This window comes from Neofelis nebulosa, chromosome 9 (genome assembly GCF_028018385.1).
Source record: "Neofelis nebulosa isolate mNeoNeb1 chromosome 9, mNeoNeb1.pri, whole genome shotgun sequence".
In the NCBI taxonomy this organism is placed as follows: Eukaryota; Metazoa; Chordata; class Mammalia; order Carnivora; family Felidae; genus Neofelis; species Neofelis nebulosa.
Window position 1 is genome coordinate 78,262,382 of NC_080790.1, and position 19,766 is coordinate 78,282,147.

General features: G+C 50.9%; 2 protein-coding genes across 22 annotated transcripts in view; one reads left to right on the forward strand and one right to left on the reverse strand.

The window, feature by feature from the left end:
* FER1L5 (fer-1 like family member 5) overlaps positions 1 to 11,481 on the forward strand; it is a 60,464-nt gene extending 48,983 nt beyond the window's left edge. For 2 of the 11 annotated variants that reach the window (XM_058684293.1, XM_058684295.1), the window contains 24 exons: positions 246 to 390; positions 522 to 599; positions 1,455 to 1,636; positions 1,845 to 2,006; positions 2,319 to 2,420; positions 3,449 to 3,595; positions 3,681 to 3,843; positions 3,992 to 4,017; positions 4,664 to 4,714; positions 4,848 to 4,949; positions 5,316 to 5,435; positions 5,982 to 6,143; positions 6,375 to 6,466; positions 6,839 to 7,009; positions 7,220 to 7,368; positions 7,571 to 7,710; positions 8,885 to 8,973; positions 9,215 to 9,304; positions 9,504 to 9,645; positions 9,846 to 9,945; positions 10,020 to 10,213; positions 10,388 to 10,497; positions 10,812 to 10,956; positions 11,061 to 11,481. In XM_058684293.1, the coding sequence (XP_058540276.1) occupies positions 246 to 390; positions 522 to 599; positions 1,455 to 1,636; positions 1,845 to 2,006; positions 2,319 to 2,420; positions 3,449 to 3,595; positions 3,681 to 3,843; positions 3,992 to 4,017; positions 4,664 to 4,714; positions 4,848 to 4,949; positions 5,316 to 5,435; positions 5,982 to 6,143; positions 6,375 to 6,466; positions 6,839 to 7,009; positions 7,220 to 7,368; positions 7,571 to 7,710; positions 8,885 to 8,973; positions 9,215 to 9,304; positions 9,504 to 9,645; positions 9,846 to 9,945; positions 10,020 to 10,213; positions 10,388 to 10,497; positions 10,812 to 10,956; positions 11,061 to 11,288 (3,090 nt within the window). In that variant the 3' untranslated portion in view covers positions 11,289 to 11,481. Of the gene's footprint in view, positions 1 to 245; positions 391 to 521; positions 600 to 1,454; positions 1,637 to 1,844; positions 2,007 to 2,318; positions 2,421 to 3,448; positions 3,596 to 3,680; positions 3,844 to 3,991; positions 4,018 to 4,663; positions 4,715 to 4,847; positions 4,950 to 5,315; positions 5,436 to 5,981; positions 6,144 to 6,374; positions 6,467 to 6,838; positions 7,010 to 7,219; positions 7,369 to 7,570; positions 7,711 to 8,062; positions 9,015 to 9,214; positions 9,305 to 9,503; positions 9,646 to 9,845; positions 9,946 to 10,019; positions 10,214 to 10,387; positions 10,498 to 10,811; positions 10,976 to 11,060 lie in introns of those variants that run through there. The other 9 variants (XM_058684286.1, XM_058684287.1, XR_009248696.1 and 6 more) reach the window with 9 other exon arrangements.
* The window catches only part of LMAN2L (lectin, mannose binding 2 like), an 81,019-nt gene that overhangs the window by 22,512 nt on the left and 38,741 nt on the right, over positions 1 to 19,766 (reverse strand). For 6 of the 11 annotated variants that reach the window (XM_058684319.1, XM_058684320.1, XM_058684317.1 and 3 more), the window contains 5 exons: positions 19,300 to 19,332; positions 18,066 to 18,227; positions 17,862 to 17,976; positions 14,502 to 14,621; positions 12,490 to 13,942 (listed from right to left, as the gene is read on the reverse strand). In XM_058684319.1, coding sequence (XP_058540302.1) covers positions 13,800 to 13,942; positions 14,502 to 14,621; positions 17,862 to 17,976; positions 18,066 to 18,227; positions 19,300 to 19,332 — 573 coding nt within the window. In that variant the 3' untranslated portion in view covers positions 12,490 to 13,799. Of the gene's footprint in view, positions 1 to 12,489; positions 13,943 to 14,501; positions 14,622 to 17,861; positions 17,977 to 18,065; positions 18,228 to 19,299; positions 19,333 to 19,766 lie in introns of those variants that run through there. The other 5 variants (XM_058684322.1, XM_058684313.1, XM_058684323.1 and 2 more) reach the window with 3 other exon arrangements.

A 19,766-nucleotide genomic window follows, 5' to 3' on the forward strand; every position in this document is an offset into this window, starting at 1 on the left:
GTAAAGCCTCAGTGGGCTAGGTGACTCCTGGCAACGCTATATCCCAGAGCCAGGGCCCGGGGTGGGTGTGGCAGACAGCTGGAGATGCCCCAGGTTGGGGCATTGATGGCTTGGGGCGGGGGTGGGGGGAGTGTGCGCCCCAGATCCACACCCTCAGTCTATAAGGGGAGAAGGGTGACCTGGGCCTGCACTAGAGGAGACAAGAAAAGCACCCAAGAGCTTCAGGGAGAATGTCTTGGGCACAGGTTATGGATATGCAAGAGCAGGCTAAGAAGGAAGAGAACAGGATGCTGTCACAGGGTCTGAACAAATCATTCATGAGCTTCTGGAAGACTGCCCCACAGGACACTCACCCACTTGACCTACCCTTCATCTACTGTGTCTTCAACAGTGAGCATTTGACAATGCCCAAAGTCTGCTTGGGTGGCTCCAGAGGCCTTGCATCTGAGGTCAGGGAGTGAGGAGGGGCCAAGGTGGGGATCCTGGGGGCAGGTGATGGACGTGGCTCCTCTCTTACCCAGAGCCCCACTACTACCAGCTTTTCTGCTACATCTACCAGGCCTGGAACCGAATGTCCAACCAGATCCAAACATTCCAGGGTAGGCAACAGGCACCCCTTTCTCCCCAAGTCTCCAGAACGCCATGATGTGGCCACCCAGCAGCATAAAGAATTTGACAGGGAAGGGGGTGACAAACATGCAGACCCCTCTCCCCAGCAGGTCAGGGCCCTGGCTTGGGGGAGAGATATAAAAACAAGGAGTATAAGGTGGGGCTGTTCTTGAGATGTGTCCCCAGTACTGGGGATTCAAGAAGGGGGAGAAAGAGTGACACACCTGGGGACCACACGTCCCTGTGTCAGAAGATGGGGGGGTATGGGGAAGAGGTGAGGCGATTTCCAGCCATGTGCATGAGGAGCCTGTCCTTGGTCCTGTGAGGAGGACCCAGTGAAGCTTTCAGGAGAGATGTGTGCTCCTGCCCTGTCCTTTTGGTAACGCTGTTTGTAAGGAACCAAGCTGCTGGATGAAGGGCAGAGCCAGGGCAGGGAGTGTCTGCCAGGAGCTGTGTCCATTGGGCATCGGCGCCCACATTGAGAAGGCCACATGATGTCCCCTTATGCCACAGCCACTCACTGATGCTGTGGAAGGACAGCCATGTGTAGCTGGTCCCCAGAAGTCCTCCAGAGGAGCCACGGGACCTTCCATCTCTGTGCCACTCTGACCTCAACCAGGTGGTGTCAAATAGATGTGTGTGGAACCAAATGGTCCTTGGCCTCTGGTTACATAGCCATTTGCTCTGTACTTGCACTGAGGTGGCCTTCTGGGCAGCTGGCAGTGGCTGTGATTGCCCAGCCTAGGCCTCCCTGGTGTCTGGTCCAGTGGTAGCAGCTGTCAGAGACGAGCACCTGGCTTGACAAGCTCAATGGCAGGACCCCCTCCTCTCCTTCTATCCCCCAGGGCCCTTCATTCGGTTGGTCTTCTTGAACCATAGCCAGTGCACCCAAACCCTGAGGGGCTCTGCAGCCCCCACGTGGGCCCAGACGCTCATTTTCCAGCACCTCCTTCTGTATGAGAACCCCCAGGACACCAAAACAAGCCCACCACTCGTGGTGTTGGAACTGTGGCAGCAGGACTCTCAGGTAAGGTGGGCTGGAGTGGGCAGAGTTGCTGAGTTTTTCTTTTAGAGGAGAATATACAGAAAGGCCTCCCATGGGGCATGATTCACAGAGAGCAGTATGTCAACATAAATGTTGGCCCTGATCCTAGAGTTGTCAGAATCCCAGGGGAGGAGAGCCAGAACCCTGCCAGCTTGGCCTCAGTGTTTGGTGAACTTCCCTTTCCCTGCAGGGAAAGGAGAGCTTGTGGGGCCGGAGCATGTGGTCTCCAGTGGTCTGGCTGGATGCCCAAAAACGGATCCTGCCCCCGCTGAGGTGGCACCCCCTTGTAAAATTGCTAGGGGAGGAAGAGGGTGAGATCCTGGCATCCTGTGAGCTGATCCTCGAGACTGAGGTACTGAGAAGGAGGGCCTGGCTGGGGGTGGCGGGCGCCTTGCTCACTCCCACCCCACCCCACCTCCCTGCCCCCAGTTACCACAACCTGTGGTCCCCAACTCCACCCCCCAGGAAAGGCCTGGGGCCTGAGGAGTTAGAACACCGGGCTTGGTGATGCCAGCCGGTGACGTCTCCCTAACTCCCTGCCTGCTGCTGCCCATGGGGCTCTGGAGCCTCCTCACTTGAGCCCTGCTAGGGACTTGATTTGGGGGTGGGAAGGACAAGCCTACTAGGGCCTCATGCTCCCTGCTCTCTCACCTCACCCCTTCAGAGTCTCAAAGAGAGGCCGCCCATCTTAAGTGTTCCCTGGAAGAATGGGGTCTACACACTCCCCAAGAGCATCCAGCCCACACTAAAGAAAATGGCTATCGAGGTGATAATGGTGTGGGGCAGTGGGGAGGGCAAGCACCCCCCACAGCAGTCGAGTGCCGTGGAGGTCTCTCTGCTCAATCTCCTTGGGCCCTCCTGACTACCTGATCCAAAGCGTGGACCCCAAAAAGACACTCTCTGAGAGATGGAGGGAGACAGGGGAGGAATGAAGGGCAGAACCTCTGATAGAATAGGTTAAATTATTTTAATGACATCCTCTGTGGCAGGTCATAGACAAAGGGCTTTGGCATTCCTTACCACATCCAAGCCCCTCGATGGCCCTCTACAGTAGGGACCACTTTTCAGACAAAACTGAGGCTCTGTGAGAGCGGAGAGCCCATGCACAGGGACACAGGGTTAAGTGGCAGAGCCAGAATCTGGGCCTGGCCCTGCCTGATTCCAAATGACAGTAGCCTGGAGGTCCCCACGTCGGAACCTTTGTGCCCAGCCACAAATCTGGTCAGGTCCTCCTGACCCTGGAGACCCCCCCACAAGATCAGGCAACCCCACTCTGGTCCCCTGAAGAGGCCTTCATGAGTAACAGCATGGATGTTTTCTGGGGTGCCCAGTGTCTGTCACTTGAGAACACTGAATGACCATGGAGTTCTATGGGATCTGAGTCACCAGTGAGCTACATAGCAAAAGGGACACCTGAGAAATCTGAACCCCCCCCCTGCTACTCTGGGCCTTCAAGGCAGCCAGCCTTAGGGACTCACTCCTGAGCAGTGACTGGAGGCCAGACAAAGCAGCAGGGGAGGAAGGACAATACCTAAGGGGTCCTGGAGGTCAGTGAAGGATATCACAGTAGCCAGAGGGCACTCCCTCACGGAGGCCTTGAGGACAAGCACTGATCCCCCACAGGAAGGGAGACCTGGGTAACCTTTAGACTCTGACTTTGTCCAGCTCATTCCCGGGCCGTGGATACTCCCTGATGCATCATCACTCCCAGGACAGTCCCCTCTCTCTGGCCAGGACCCCAGTACAGAGGCCCTGTCTGTTCTTTGCCCTGCCCCTCCTTCTCTGTTCTGGCAGATCCTGATCTGGGGCCTTCGGAACATGAAGCAGGTGCGTTCCCCCCAGCTCCTGGTAGAATGCTGGGAAGAGTCCCTGCAGACACAGCCCATCAAGGACTTCCAGACCAACCCCAACTTCACCCAGTCAGTCCTCTTCCTCACAGTGGTAAGGCAACCTCGGGCAAAGCCGGGGCTGGGGCAGCCCTCTCCCCTGGGAGGCCTCATGCCTGGGCCTCTCCTTGGGGCTGCAGTTCATGCCTATGGAGGAGGTCTACGCACCAGCCCTCACATTGAAGGTGGTGGACAGTCAGGACTTCGGCCAGCAGACTGTGGTGGGTCAGGCCAACATCAACTCCCTACAGCCCTACTTCTGCGACCCCTGGGCTGAGGACTACGTGCCTCCACAGCTTCCAAGTATGGCCCTTTCTCCCTGCCCTTCCCCAGCCTCACCCCTAAGCTGGCACTGGGAGTGGGGGCAGCCCTGGCGGCCCTGCGGGGCTGGTGTCCCTCCTCCTCACCCTTCTTGCTGCTCCTGAGATTCATGATTGCTCTTTCTCCTCAGTGCTGTCTATGAACAAGTACCAGAAGGTGAGTAAAGGGCTCAAGGTCCCACCTTCTTCTACACCATTTATAGGGAGCAGCCCTTGTCCCCGAGGAGGGGCGGAGATTAAACAGAGTTCTGAGACATGTGCTCTCAGTGTACACGAGAACTCTAAAGCTGTGATTCCCAATGTGGACAGCATGTTAGAACAGTCCGAGAGTTTAAAGAAATGCTGTAGCCAGGCCACAGGATAGCTAGCGGGAAGAACCCAAGTATCAGCATTTTTTTCAAGCCCTACCCCTCTCCAGTGATTTCAATGTTTTCAAGGTTCAGAACTATCCCTTGAGAGCTGCACTTATCAAACCTGAATGCACAGGCATCTTGGGGACATCTGGAGCAAAAGCAGGTTCTGACTTAGTAGGCCTGGGGTGAAGCTTCAGGTTCTGCATTTCTGGGCCCTCCCAGAGTTCCATCTGAAGCTGTGGGCATTGAGGATAAGAACTAAGCTTACCCTCCTTCTGGTCCCCAAACCCATGTCTGACAATCTTGGAATTGAAAGGACTTCCTGAGGAGCAAGGGAGCCAGGGAAGGGAGCCCTGCCCTCCACTCCCTTTCTCCTCAGAAGTCAGGGATGGTGAGCGGGCCAGGCAGGGGACACCATACCTCATCCACTCTCCTGCTCTCACTTTTCAGGTCCTAGATTACCTCTATGAAAAGTTCTGGTTCGAGTCCAGCAAAGCTGAGGTAACGTAGGCTCAGACTCAGGGAACAAAGGAACGACTCTGGGCAGCTCAGGGAGGCAGGGGGCAGCATGACCCTGGGCAGAGGAGGGCCACTGTGCCTTCTCCCTGAAGGCCAGAATGACCTTCCCTGCCAGGACGAATACGAGCATGAAGTGGACTGGTGGAACAAGCTGTTCTGGGCCACAGGAGATGCCAAGTCCTTGCAGTACAAGCACAAAGACTACCACACCCTGAAGGTTTGGAGGCCTCTAGCGGGGGGAGACTGCTGAGACTCGGAATAAAATCTGCTGGCAGAGACCAGCAAACCTCACCCTGATTCCTCTAGGAACTACCAGCGGGGATGGGGGCAGGCAGGAGAGGGGGTAGTTTCCTTCTTGTCTCCCTAAGACTCCAGGCCACACCTCCACCAGTCATGCCTTTTTGGGAACCAGGACTGCCCCATCTGCAGCAGGAGGTGCTGACTCTGAGGCCACCGACCAGGCAGATGCTTTGAAGCCAGACCTAGGAACTGGTGGCCCCTCAGCCCCCTGATGGCAGGAATGGTCCCCCTCTGGCTGAGCTCGCTCTCCCCACCAGCCTGGGTCCCATGCACCCTCCTGCAGGTGTATGACTGCGAGCTGGAGGCTGTGCCCGCCTTCGAAGGCCTACAGGACTTCTGCCAGACCTTTAAACTCTACCAGGAAGAGCCCAAGTTGGACAGCCCTGTGGTAGGGGAGTTCAAGGTGCATGTCCACCCCAGCTGAGCTGCCCCTGTCTCCTGTGCCCCTTCTGTCACCAGAAGACTCTAATAAAACCCCTGGCTCTCTATGCTCTGTGAGAGGATAGGGCAGGGAGGGCTTGAAAAACAGTTGAGGGAGCAGGGCAGCAGAAGGTGACCTATGCTGGGATTTAGAGTGACCTCCCTTTACATAGGATGGGCAGGGGCCTCCTCACACCAGCTCTGGCCTACGTTGAGCTCCCAAAACCTATAAGCCTTAGAGAACAAGTTCCAACCCGAAGGGATGGACGGGCATGGAATGGGGGTCTGCATCAGCAGAAACTGGAAACTCACCTAATGACTAGAGTTCTTTGCCCGACACTCTTCCTAAACACAGTTGTCCCCGTGGAGTCCCTGCCGCACCCGCCCTCTCCTGTCCTTGCGGCCTTCCATCCCTGCCATCCTCAACACAGCCTGCTCTCGCTTGAGCTTAGACCAGGGGCACCTCATGGAGGGCTTAACAGAGCCGGGCCCGCACTGCCAACACCTTCCCTCCCCAACACACACACAGGGCCTTTTCCGTGTCTACCCCTTTCCTGAGGATCCAGAAGCCCCCAAGCCCCCCCGCCAGTTCACAGTTTGGCGTGAGAAAGAGGACTTCCCTCAGGAGTGCTTGGTGCGAGTGTACATAGTGCGAGCAATCAACCTGCAGCCCCAAGATGCCAACGGCCTGGTAATGAGCAGCCCCAAACCCATGGTGTTCATAGTCCCCAGGCCCACCCAGCCCAGGTGCCTCCCACAGGGTCCTGGGGCTCCCTCAGGCTGCGGATACCCAGACCGCCACCTCACCACAGGCTCCATCTGGTACAAGGGGCTCACTTCTGCCCCACCCCCACCCTCCCTGGCCAACCTGGGCTGACTTTCCATTTCCTGTCACATTTCCCTCCCTATGACTGAACCCCAGTGTGACCCTTATGTGATCCTGAAACTGGGACAGACAAAGATTGGCAACCGGCACAAGTACCAGCCCAACACTGTGGATCCCATCTTTGGCATGTGAGCTGCCCCAACTCACCCAATCCCACACTTCTCCAGGAATAAGCTCCAGAAGGCGAACAACTCTTGCATTTCTTTCTAACCTCTGAGTTCCTAGCACGGGGTCTCACAGTGCTCAACAGATGGAAGGGTGGTCAGTTCTACCCTCCTTCTCAAACACTTTGCCTGGGAAAGGAGTTCAGGGTCCCACAACCCAGGCCTACCAAAAGTTGTTTCTAGCCATAGCTAGGGGATAGTTATTGGCAGGTGACAGCCACCCCAGGCTCTGCTCTCCATATTCACCATGACCAAACAAGGGGCTGAGATGCTAGACAAGGAGGCCTGTAGATAACATGGTGCATAGTCTGCAGTGTCCAACACCCTCACCCCTAGGATGTTTGAACTCAGCTGTACCATCCCCCTGGAGAAAGACCTGGAGATCCAGCTATATGACTTTGACCTGTTTTCACCTGATGATAAGATTGGAACCACAGTCATTGACCTTGAAAACCGACTCTTGTCTGGCTTTGGAGCCCGTTGTGGGCTCTCCAAATCCTACTGCCAGTAAGTACACCTGAGGCTGGGCAAGAGAATAGGGGAGGGGTGGAGGAGGGAGCCCCCAGTTCCCTTTGCAGAGGTTGCATCCCAGGCTGGGGAACCAGGGCCTGAACCTGGCTCCATCCATGCCCCCACCACTGCTCATCCTGCAGTTCAAAGCAGAATGTTCTCCAGGACCCAAACCTCCCCACTTGTTCCTCTCCCTTAACCTCACAGGTCAGGGCCCTTTAGGTGGCGGGATCAAATGCACCCAAGCTTCCTCTTGGAACGCCATGCCAAACAGAAAGGGCTGCCTCCGCCTCTGTTCAATCCTGAGGAGGACTCTGTTTTTTACAATGGGAAACAATTCAGACTGCAAAGCTTTGGTGAGAAGTACAGCACGCTGCTGGAAGGCACAGAGACAGGCCTCTGAAACAAGAGGGCACCTGCCCCATTTTGCCCTTTCCTCTTGTGGAGGGCAACCACGGCCACTGTCCAGGCTGGGGTAGGGAAGGGGGCGCACCTGCCTGGGAGACAGGAAAGCTAACAACCTCGTGATCCCCTCCCCTTCCACCTCCTTCCATCTAGAGCCCAAGCCCCCTACTGTTCATTATTTGGGACCTAAGAAAGAACGCCTTGCACTGTACCTGCTGCACACCCAGGGGCTGGTCCCTGAGCATGTGGAGACCCGCACACTATACAGCGACAGCCAGCCAGGCATCGACCAGGTATGAGACTCGAGGGGCTGGATCAGGAGACCAGGGAGCCCATCCATCCAGGACATAGACATGACGAGAGGGGAAGGGGAGGCCAAGCATTCACAGATGCATGCGCACAAAAGACAAGCATGTTCTGTTAGAAGTGAGAAATTCCAATGATGTCACTCAGAATGGAGAAATTCAGAGCAGGAAAAGTCGTCTACAAGAAACCTAGGCCGTACATCAGTTGGTAGAAGCGGTAAGGCGCAACCTTACCAGCCAGTGCCTACGCTGCTTTAGTCTCTCCTGAGGGAGGGTGGGGAGGTAGCACCTGGGGTCAGATGTGCAGACATTACAACCCTGGTTTACCTGTTAATTGCAGGCTGTGTTTTCTCCATGGCAAGGAACCCCAAACAGAAGGAATAAAAATCCCCATGGGCACCCTAATTATCATCCACCCTCTACCCTCCAGCCACCAGAACAGCTCATCTCATTCTCCACATTTCTCAAGCTGATACCACATTCCAGACACAAAGTTCTCTGCTGAGCACTTTTTATAAACCATTCTCATTAAACCTGTTTTCTTAAATGGGGTCAACTTCAAAAGAATAAAATGAGGTCAGTTTGAAAGAATATATTTGTCTATACCTTCCAGTGTTAGTAGTTCTACTCTTTTAGTTTTTTCTCTTCCTTTTTTTCACCATTTTAATCCCTCCCTTCTTAAGACAGACCTCTATGCTTGGTGGACAGCTTCATACCCTTACAATATGCTTACACAACATAAAGCAACCTGGACACTTGGACTGACCATCTAGTTTGCTCTTTCTTGGGGCCACTAAGCTGGTTAATAAATGAAGCCCCTACCCCACTGTGGTGCTCTGTGCAGAGAGGCTGAGGAGCACGGCCTGCTTAACAGCATTAACCCCCAGTCACAAGTGATAACCCGCTGTGGCCATCAGGCTTGAAGCCATCATACACTACCAGCCTTACTCTGTACCATTCTTCCAGCCAAAATGAGAAAAGGGAATCTGGCGGGGAGTTGCCAGACTTCCTGTCTGAAGTCCATTCCATCTCCTTACCCCACCCTCCTATGGTGGGGACACAGCCTCCACAGACCCCAGAACCTGGGACAGGGCTCCCAGGCCACAGCATGCTCAGAACAGAGGCTGGCAACCCCCAGCCAGCTAATCCATCTCCACTCTAGGGAAAGGTGCAAATGTGGGTGGACATCTTTCCCAAGAAGCTTGGGCCTCCTGGCCCCCCAGTCAACATCAAGCCCAGAAAGCCTAAGAGGTAAGTGACCTACCTCTTCCCCGTCACTGTACTTCCCAGGGCACGGAACATGGGTGTGCTCACACACTAAGGAACAGCAAATTCCTTCCTTCTCTTGGGAGTCCTGGGAGCTTCCTTCCCCTGCATCCTCCCAAATGTGGCGTGCCTGGTGTGGGCATGGAGGGCAGCCTCCCAGGCCGGTCTTCCTGCACCAAGTTGGGGAGCTATTCCTCAGCAAAGCCTCAGACTACAGTGGCTGCAGGTATGAGCTGCGCTGCATCATTTGGAAAACTGCCCAAATGGACCTGGGGAAAAGTCTATCTGGCGAGATAAGCGACATCTATGTCAAAGGGTGAGAAAGATGGCAGGGCTCCAGCAGTGTTCCCTCAGATTTCCCCAGTTGTATCATCCCTATGCCTCCCACCCCCAATTCTGGGGCCACATCTCTCCACTCCCACCTGTGCCTGGTGTCTGTTGAGCAGTGCTTCCCACAAGGGGAAGGGGAGGGGGACAATACATGTGAGCCCCAGGTGAAATGACTTTCGCCCCAGGTGGCTATTCGGGCTAGAGAAGGACATGCAGAAGACAGATATCCACTACTACTCCCTCACTGGGAAGAGCGACTTCAACTGGCGGTTCATCTTCACCATGGACTACCTGGCAGCTGAGCATATGTGTGTCCAGAGCCAGAAGGTAACAGAACTGGGAGTGGGGGTGGGGGCTGTGCTCCCTTTCCCGCTTCCTCAGAGAACTGTAAGCTGAACACTTGGAATGTGGCCTCAGGCAGAGACTTCTCTGAGAGTCTATCACTGCTGGGTAATGGGCTACTAAGGGGGGCCAAGGGCAATCTCAAGGGAGACAGGCCAGGAATACGCTCTTCTGTCACCCTCCAGGACTACATATGGAGCCTGGACCCCACAGTGATGAAGTTCCCAGCCCGGCTCATCATCCAGATCTGGGACAACGACATCTTCTCCGCTGATGACTTCCTAGGTGAGATCTGGAATAGGGTCCATGACCACAGGACAGGGAGCTCCTTCTTGCTGACAGCATTTCTTTGGGCTCAGGGGTCCTGGAGCTGGATTTATCTGACATGCCTCTACCAGCCCGGCACGCCAATATGTGCTCCATCAGGATGATGGATACAGATTCCAAGTGGCCTTACTTCCTCCAGTATAAGCACGTCTCCCTCTTCAAGAAGAAGACTGTAACGGGCTGGTGGCCTTGCCAGGTCCTCGATGGTGGCAAATGGCGCTTGTCGGTAGGATCTGGGGAAGGTGTCTATTGCATAGGACTACTATGCCACGTAACTGGGCTCTAACAGACTTCTGGGGACCTTTGCTAAATCCCTTTTCCTTTCTATGGGAAGGGGTCTTAAACTATTCTCGCACCTGTTGTAATGAACTCAGCCTCCCACCACCTATGGTGTTTCCAGGGTAAAGTGAAGATGACGCTGGAGATTCTGTCAGAGAAGGAAGCCCTAATCAAGCCAGCAGGGCGAGGCCACTCAGAACCCAACCAGTACCCTACACTTCATCCTCCCCTGTAAGGGTCCTGTGGGACAAAGGCACAAAATCTTTCTTCCTCATTCACAAAGCTGAGCTGCTAGGCCCGGCAATTTGAATAGGGTGGTGAACATTGGGCCTATAAGTGGAGAGAGGTTAATTACTTCCTAGCATCCTGGCTCAGGGCTCAGCTACAATCAGGAGAGAACAGCCTTGGTGAAGGGGAAGTGGGGGGCTGGGGACACACAAGTAAGCAGAAGTTGTTTTAAAAAAGAAAGCTCTTGGGTCCAGATTACTTGACCTGAAGGTTCTCTCTGCCCTCCATCCTCTGACATCTCCTCTGCTTATGGACAGACGACCCAACACCTCGTTCTTGTTTCGGATACCTGTTACAACCTTATGTCATGTTTTCTGGAAACGCTACCACTTTAAAATCATAGCCGCTGCAATTATATTTATTATAGCACTTCTGCTGTTCAACTTTATCTATTCAGCCCCGGTGAGTGGCAATCCTGGGGACAGGGACAAAGTTGCTCTTGGGATGACTCTGAAGAGACAGCCTCAGGTCGCTACCTCAGGCTAACAGTTGCCTTTTCTCTCTAGCATTACTTGGCCATGAACTGGATCAAACCTGGACTTCGGCTGAGTGCTCCCCTTAAAATATATAGCAATGTCATCAATCCACCAAACACCCGCATTGCCAACCCTTCTGTCCTCACGGGCCAGCATCTGAACCTAAATCCTGCAACAGACCATGAGCTGAAATTCCTCCAGGGACCTATGAATCACCTGCAAGACATTTTTCCAGAACTTCCAGCCCTGCAAGACTAATTGGCCCAGGTCTGCTTGGCTTTTCTCCTGCCCATCACCAGCCTTACCCTTGGGCTTCCTACCAATCCCTCATTTCTATCTTCTAGGACATATGCAAGGGGCTAAGGATATTCTAGCCATTCTGTTCAGAAACCACTTCCAACAAGGACAGAGTTGTCATTTTCCCACTGAAGTAAACAAGTTTTGTCACAGAGAGTCACCTTGTAATTTTGGGGGTTGAAGACAACACAAAAAGCAAGACTCACAAGGACAGGGAACAGTGTCCTTTTTATACACCACCTCTAGTTTTCAGGGTCTCCTCCTCTCCAAGAGGCTCTGAAGTCAGAGGGCAACCAAGAGAAAGGGGGACTGTGAGGAGAGAAATGGCTCACGTGGGGTAAGCAGCTTGCTAAAATCATTGTTCCCACCCCTACGGTACATGCACAAAAGAGCCATGCCACAGACCAGGCATCTCCCTCCTCTAGGGCACACCTAGGATTATGGGGCCCAGAACAGTATTTGGTCCCATTCACAATGGGAAATATTTATTTCTAAGAACAAAAAGCAAGAGCTAGGGCATGACCTGCCATGCTAGGTTAGACAGTTTCCTTGCATCACACGTATCTCAAAGGCTGGCCCCATGCTGGGTGGGGACTGCATTTCATGTCTTCCCCATCCTGTTTAAAAACCCTCAAGGAGCCCATGAGCGGGGAAACATAAAAAACTCATCTCACACACACACCTCCCCCATGATGAGACCCCTTCCTCCCGCACCACTGCCTGGGCTATCTCAAGAGCTCACCTAGGTCCTCCCACCACAGGGGTCTAGCCAATCTCCCCCTGAGCTCAAAAAAGACAAAAGAGCCGTTTGCTTTGTCAGTTCTAAGTGGTCCTAAGGCCAAGCTCCAGGTCACAGTTTGTGCTCTGGCACCCAATCCTGGAGCTGCTCTGCTCTTGTGGGGAAGGTCTTAGGAGGACCCCATTTTACTCCCACCTATAGGAGAGCACTGTGGCCTGTGATGCTCACTTACGCACATGGGAGGGACAGAAAAAAGCCCAACACGACAGAAACTTATACGCAGCCAAGGTGCCCTCCTTTCCTTCTGGACTGAGCTGAGGGCTTTCCCAACCCAAAAGAAGGCAGGCCAAGGGTTGACAGGCTTGGGGCTCAGAAGAAGGCCTAGACCTTCCCCCAAACCTACCCCTCAAAGGAAGGACACTGTTTGATTTCCATCAGCCATTTTAAGAATTTCCCTTAGGCTACAGAAGTACATGGCTAGGAGGGCTCAGAGCTCCAGGCCCTCCAGGGAGACTGGCCTATTGGCCAATTTAACCACAGGGCAGACAGGTGAGCAGCACTTGACCCCTTGTCAGATAAGGCAGTGGAACAAGGATTGACCCACAGTGGATGACACTCAGCCTCTGTCACTTAATGACAATGAACTCTTCCAGGCACAGATGACCAGGGTCTATTGCTCCCAGATTTGCAACAGGAGTTCAGCAATAGTTTCTTATCCATTAAGAAGAAGAAGCCAAGTTTCCTCTTTGGGGAGTATCCAAGCCGAGGCTATAAAAAGAAAGCTTCCTTACATTTTGAACACTCAAAGTGGGATTCTAAAAATCATGATAAACACAAAACATGCAGGCTCCAGAGTCCAGAAACATCTCCACATGGCAAATGTTGCTTTTGGTGTCAAAACATGGAGCTGGGCAGTTTCACAGTTACTCCTATTACATCCATGAAGTCTTCCAAGTTTCTCTTGACTTGCACACCAAGTGTGTCAAACCTGACTGAGGGCCTAAAGAAACCAACTGGGAAAGTCACAAACCAAGAGAGCCAAGTTTCACACTAAAAAACAATCACTAGAGCAGTGAGCCAAAGCAAAAAGCCCTTTCCCCATGGCCACCTAATGAGGGTCAGCAAAACCTCAGTTTGTTCTGCAGCCCCAGGCTCCAAAAGACAAGCATCCAGATGTCTCTTCCAGCTCAGGCTGCATTTGGAGAGAGCGATGAACGGAGGGAGAAGGCAACTCAGGGAAGAAGTTTCCATCCAGATTTCTAACGAAAGTTCCTTAAGTGGACAGAGGCTTGGATGAAAAGCAATGAATGGAAGCCTGAAGGTCTGGGAAGTTATCAGTGTTGTATTCTTTGCAGATTTAAAAATGAAGTACAAGGATCCTCTGAGTCCAACAACAAGGCAGCCTGAGCTATGAAATTCTTTTCTGTGATTTGAGTACCATAACCGCATAAATTCTCTCTATCCTCTTAGCTCCCAAGTGGAAGGACTGCAGGGAAAGGCACGTCACAGCAGCACTGCCCTGGGGTAGGTGGGCTTCCTGAACCAGAGTCAGATGTCCCCATGGATTACCATGGTAATGCAGTGTCCCTGCATTCAAAGTTCCAGTGACAGAACAGAGTCCCTGACCAGCTGTTGGAGACTAGAGAAGGCCTGCCAGGCTATATGCTCAGGCCAGTGCCTGCTCCTCCCACACCTCATAGTGACAGCCACAGGGGCGGCAGTAGCAGGACGGCTCAGTAGAAACGCTTTCGGCTCTGTTCCTGCCATTTGTTGTAGAGTATGATACCAATGACAATGGCAAATACGGAAAACACCAGCGAGAAGAAGACGATGAGGAAGAGGGCCAGGCCACTCAGGGGCGGCAATGGGGCAGTCACTGAGGAAGCAAGAGAGAAGCAAGTCAGAATCAGGGAGCCCACCCAGCTGGGAAGATATAGAGTCTCCAGCTTGACACCCATTTCTGGGAGCCAGAAATGATAGACTCTCCCTTTCAGGATGCCTCAATTTAAAAACTGAGCAGCCCTGGGGCGCCTGGGTGGCTTAGTTGATTGAGCGTCTGACTTCAGCTCAGGTTATGATCTCGTAGTCCATGGGTTCGAGCCCCATGTCTGTCTCTGTGCTGACAGCTCAGAGCCTGGAGTTTGCTTTGGATTCTGTGTCTCCCTCTCTGTCTGCCCCTCCCCCACTTGTGCTCTGTCTCTCTCTCTCTCAAAAATAAAAATAAACATAAAAAACAACAAACAAACTGAGCAACCCTGCTCATCTGTAACACAGAGACAAGTGGAATGGAAGGAGCGCCTGCTCCATGTTCTTTAGTGGAAGAGCACAGAAAGGAGACGGACCCACAAGCTGCAGGTGCAAGTCACCCCAGACCTTCCAGGCACGGTGACCTCCCTTTGACCACGGGACCACTTCCCAGGATCCCCTGTGCTCACCCTCAGGCAGCTTCATGTTGTCCACTGAGGGCAGGAACACATCTCGATGCAGTTTCTCCTCTTCTGGGGTTCTCTCCACTGTCAGCTCAAACAACTTCAGGGAAATGACATCATGATTATCTAAAGGAGAAAAGCACAGGGAGGACCCAAACCACCTCAAACAGAGGTATCTTGGGACTTTCTTGGTTCAAGCTTCTGATCCACAGCTAACTAGCAATGACTTTGTTTCTTTTCGAAATTTACTTATTTTTTAAGTAATCTCTCCATGCAACATGGGGCTTGAACTCACAACACGGAGATGAAGTGTCAGATGCTCTACTGACTGAGCAAGCCAGGCATCCCACTAGCAGTGATTGAGAAAAATGGTTGGAACCTGTTTTCTCATCTAAAATCAAGAATAGGGAACAGAGAGAATATTCTGTATTACTCAGGATTTAAAGTTTTTATCAACAAGCATACATTACCTATATAACTTTAAAACTTACACATAATGCAAGAATGAAAGCCCATATCATATGTGAAGCCTTGTAGTACAGTGAGGGAAGACACAGGACTATAGCTTCCCTTCCATGCAGACACACACACGCAAGACAGGAAAGGGCCTTGTGGCAGCTGATTACTAGGTCACAAGCAGGGCATAGCTACTGGCATGGCACACAGTTCCCTTCTGGACTAGGCCTAATTCTCTGCAGCTCCTTATAACTGTGACTCTGAATCTCACTAATAATTACAAGAGAAAGGATCAAGCAATTAAGAGCTCCTTTTTTTTCTCTCTTTTTAACGTATCATTAATAATGGGGGCACCTGGATGGCTCAGTTGTTTAAGCATCTGACTCTTGGTTTCGGCTCAAGTCATGATCTCTCAGTTCCTGATTTCGATCCCTGCATCAGGTTCTGTACTGACAGTGCAGAGGCTATTTGGGATCTCTCTCTGCTCTTCCCATTCTCCCTCTCTCTCTCAAAACAAATAAATAAATTTAAAAAAAAAGTATCATTAATAAACTCATAGATTCAAACATATTTGATGTGTTTCAATACACTGAACTTGTACAATCTTACAGGTGCTCAATGTGACCTATCTTTCTCCAGTGAGAGCCTATTCGAGTTGGCTTTTGAGTCCTTTTGCATGAACCCAGAAATGTCTGATTCTTTATTGCTTTCCTGGGAGGTTCCCAGTTTATCCATTTCCTGCCTCAGCCCTGGCATCAGCCATTTCTCCAAGAAGCTCTTGTTCTTTCCTTTTAGCATGAATTGGTATTAAGAGACCACAAATCTGAATGCTATGGGTGCTCATGGCTATTAGGGTTGGTTATTGGAGACTGGACTTCTTGCCATTTCCTTTTTTTTTTTTTTTTTCATTTTAACATATATTTTATTTAACCCAATATATCCAAAAAACTATCATTTCTATATGCAAATGATAGAAAAATTGTTGATGACATTAGATTCATTTTCTAAGTCTTTGAAGTCTAGTGTGTATCCTACATTTATAGCACATGTCAGTTTGGAATCGCCCTATTTCAAGTGTCCAGTAGCCACCTACTACTATATACTACTATATACTACTATATACTATAGTAACTTGTTGCTACTAAACTGGACAGTGTTGATCTAGATCATTATTCTAGTTGACTTCTGACATGTGTATTGGGCCCAAAGGAAACTCTGATCCTCATAATGTAACACAAGAGAAATATATTTGCATAGGGTACTCTCTGCCCTCTCTGCTTCCAGCTGAGGAACTCCACTTTGGGGTAATAATTTGGGGACCCCTCAACCATTCCTTCCCCAAACTCTTTCCCAACTTGTGTCTTCTCAGCACATTTTGTCTTGACTTCTGGCAGAAGAGAGAAACCATATCATGTTCCCACTTTTTTCTTCCTCACACCTAGATGACATCCTTTGAACCAAGAAATTTAGAATTTTTGTATATGGGGGAAAATCGATCAATGTCTCACATACTAGGATTATTCCAATTGCAACTCTGTATGGTCCAGGCATGGTACACCAGGAAGCCTGGTGCACCATTTCTCTGTGATTCTCTCCACTCTGCCCTCTTCTGTGATCTTCATCTCCCAGCTGGTGGCAAGATGGCTGCCCCAGCTCCAGGTATCCCACCCTCCCTCCCTCCCTCCCTGAAGAAGGAAGAGGGCCATTTCTATTATTAGGGTGGCATTTACAGCTGCTTAGATTCCTATCTTTAGCAGACTCTCAGAGAGGAAAAAACTAGATTTGCCTTCAATTAGAAAAATGTTTTTGCTGTCAGGAATGAGTTTAAGCCATGAAACGATAAAAAGATGGGCCAATGCTCCTCACAATGTAGGGGCATCAAAGGCTGGGGGTACTGAAATGTGTCCTTTCTCAGCCATTTTCAACAATTCACTGCATAACAAGTAAGAAGATGTCAACAAGAAAGACCTTAAGAGAAAGACATAATTTGTATTTAGGGATATCCCACAGGCAGAGAACAGAGACTTGTTAACATAGGCATTATCACTAAACATCTAGAGCAAAGAACTCCTTAGGATAAAAATTACTCTACTTCACACTAGCTTTATTCATAATGAATTGTACTAGTCAAAAACCCCAAAAATTCAGTGCCTCACCTCTTCTCAAAAGAAGTTATGATTAAGGCTCAAGCCAAGGGAGAGAACAAACATATAAGAGGAAGTTACAAGTTGGGAACAAGTAGGAAGAAAATCCAGAGATAGAAAAGTAAAAGAACCACGCACTATTAATGCCACATAAATCAAGAACAGCTGGAGTTTCAGAGTAACTGGTCAAACCAGCTGAAGAGAGGACAAAGAATGGGGACTGAGAACAGAGTACCATGGTATGGCAAGGACAAAGCAGGTTTGCGAAGAGTAGTGCTAATGGCTTGACCGAGATGCATGGGAGGTCTGACTACAGGGTGGTAGAGCAGTGGATGGCCTGGAAACAGAAGCACCTGTGCACAGGACACATTCAGAAGTCTGAGCACAAAGGAAGATCTGGGGATGAGTTCGAAAAGGGAAGGCAGAGTCAAGGAATTCAAGGAAAAGCTTTGTTAAGAGAAGGGGCACCAGAGATATCAAAGTACAGAACTCAAAACACAGGCTTGATGAAGAGGCAAATACTACTTTGCATTAGCACCAACCATCTCCTAGAGCCAACTGGACTAGGATAACATAGGCCTGGGAGGGGTGGCGGGGGGGCGGGAGGCGGGTTAAGGATATAAAAATGTCAGAAGAGAGGCACTTCCTGGGTACTTGCTTCCCACAGTTCTGCTTGTCTGGCTTTCCCCTCTGAGAAGCCTCACCAAGGCCTGGCTATCGAGACATGACCTCACTCAGGACAAATAAAGAGTACATGGGGCAATACCCGAGAGATCTCCAGTGATGGAGGAGGTACCAAAGTAGTAGCCCCGGGGCAGACGAACCCCTGGCACCTCAATGCAGTCCCTCCACTCATGCTTGCCATCGATGTCCATCATTATCTAGAATAAAAAGAAGAGATAAATCAGGGCCATGAAAGCAGGTGCAAGGCAGACCATACCACTAACTGGTCCAGAAAACAAGGACTCACCGTCAGATGCCTCTTGACATAGCGAATCACAAGGAAGGTGTCATAATGCAGATTGCGGACAATGGCTGTACAGCCCCCCAGCTCTGTAGGCCGCCCATCCCGCTCATGATCGTAGCTGAGGGAGCCATTGTTCACCATGGCTGAGATGTAAGGGAATACCCGCTGGGAAAGCAGGGAAGGAAAAGCAGAGTACAGTAAGGAAGTACTCTTAGGAATGCCTGTACAAATAGCAACAGAATTGCGCACATACAAGCTGAGCCCTTTCCAGCAGACCAGATGACCATTCTGCCTCATCATTAGCGGCTCCCCAAAACCCACTCTCAGATGGTCACTCAAAGGATATAGCCCAGGAAGCAATTGAACTCTGTACTTGCCTTCAGGAATCTCCTTGCTACTAATGTGGGGTGGGTCTGAAATGGCCCCTCTGGAGTCTTGACTTGAATCCTTCCAGAGATCCCTATTTGGCATTTACACATGACTCAGGACTGGTGGTTTTCTTTCTATGTATATATACCTATCTCCCCAACTTCCATGTAAACTCCTTGAAGAAAAAAATCACTTATACTTCCTTATGTGTCTCCACCTTCCATCCCTCCCAAACCCCCTTCACCCACCCCTACTCATCCCCAGGGTAAGCATTTTGCATATAGCAGATACTCTGAAAATACCTGTTTGATCAGGAAAACCTTTCCATTCTGGATAGCTCCTTTCAAATTCTCAAATCCTATAAGCATATGATGGATGCCATGTGGATTAGGACTCAGAAACAGCACTGCCAGAACCAGGCTGCCAGATGGTGTTCTCCAGCCACAACTGTTCATAGTTGAAAGACCTTCCAGCCCACTTCAGCTTCACCTACACATAACTTCTGCCAGCAATACCCTCCCACTCCCACTACCCATTTCCCACCAACTTCAGAGGCTTTCTCTCTCTCCAGTAGAGTTGTAGGAGGGAATGCTTCCTCAAAAATGATGCCCTAACTATTTAAGAACCAGCCCAGTGCTGAGGCAGTGCAGAGGCAGGGTGATGAAAGGAGAGGAAACATGACACATGACACATGCCACTTCTTTGGTGACTTCCTCATTGCCCTCAACAGTCAACATGCAAGGTGGAGATGCAGTCAAAATCAGAGAATGGTGATTCAAGACAACAGCCACATGGGTGTGAACAGGGGCAAATGGTGGATGGACACGCAGGGAATAAGGGATGGCCATGGTGGGTCAAGACTGAGTACCTGGACTCCTGGAGAATATCGCCTCTTCTGGGCCTGAGAGGGTCCAGCAGGTTATTATAAAAATGAGAGAGGACACAGAAGACAGGAGACCAGGTCAGAAAGAAACAGCCATGGAAGAGCTTTGACCCAGCTGTGGTGGATGAGCAAACCAATCTAAATCCCCAAACAGAAATGTAGGGTCTGTGGAGGGCTTTTAGCAAGTCCTTACACCCCTCAAAATTGTGGGCAAAACTGTGCATAGAGGCTTGTTTGTTTTCTAAGGAGAGGGTCTGTTAGTATCAATCCCAAAGGGGCCCACTAGGAATACCTCTGAGGCTTTCAGAAACTTTATAATATAAACACACAGCACTACATTATGCCAGAAGGCCCCACTTATGTCTCTGAGTCAGAAGGCCAGGCCACATGTTTTGTCTGTATCCAGAAGACAGTATTTCTATAAGAAGGGGAGAGACAGGACTGACAAATAG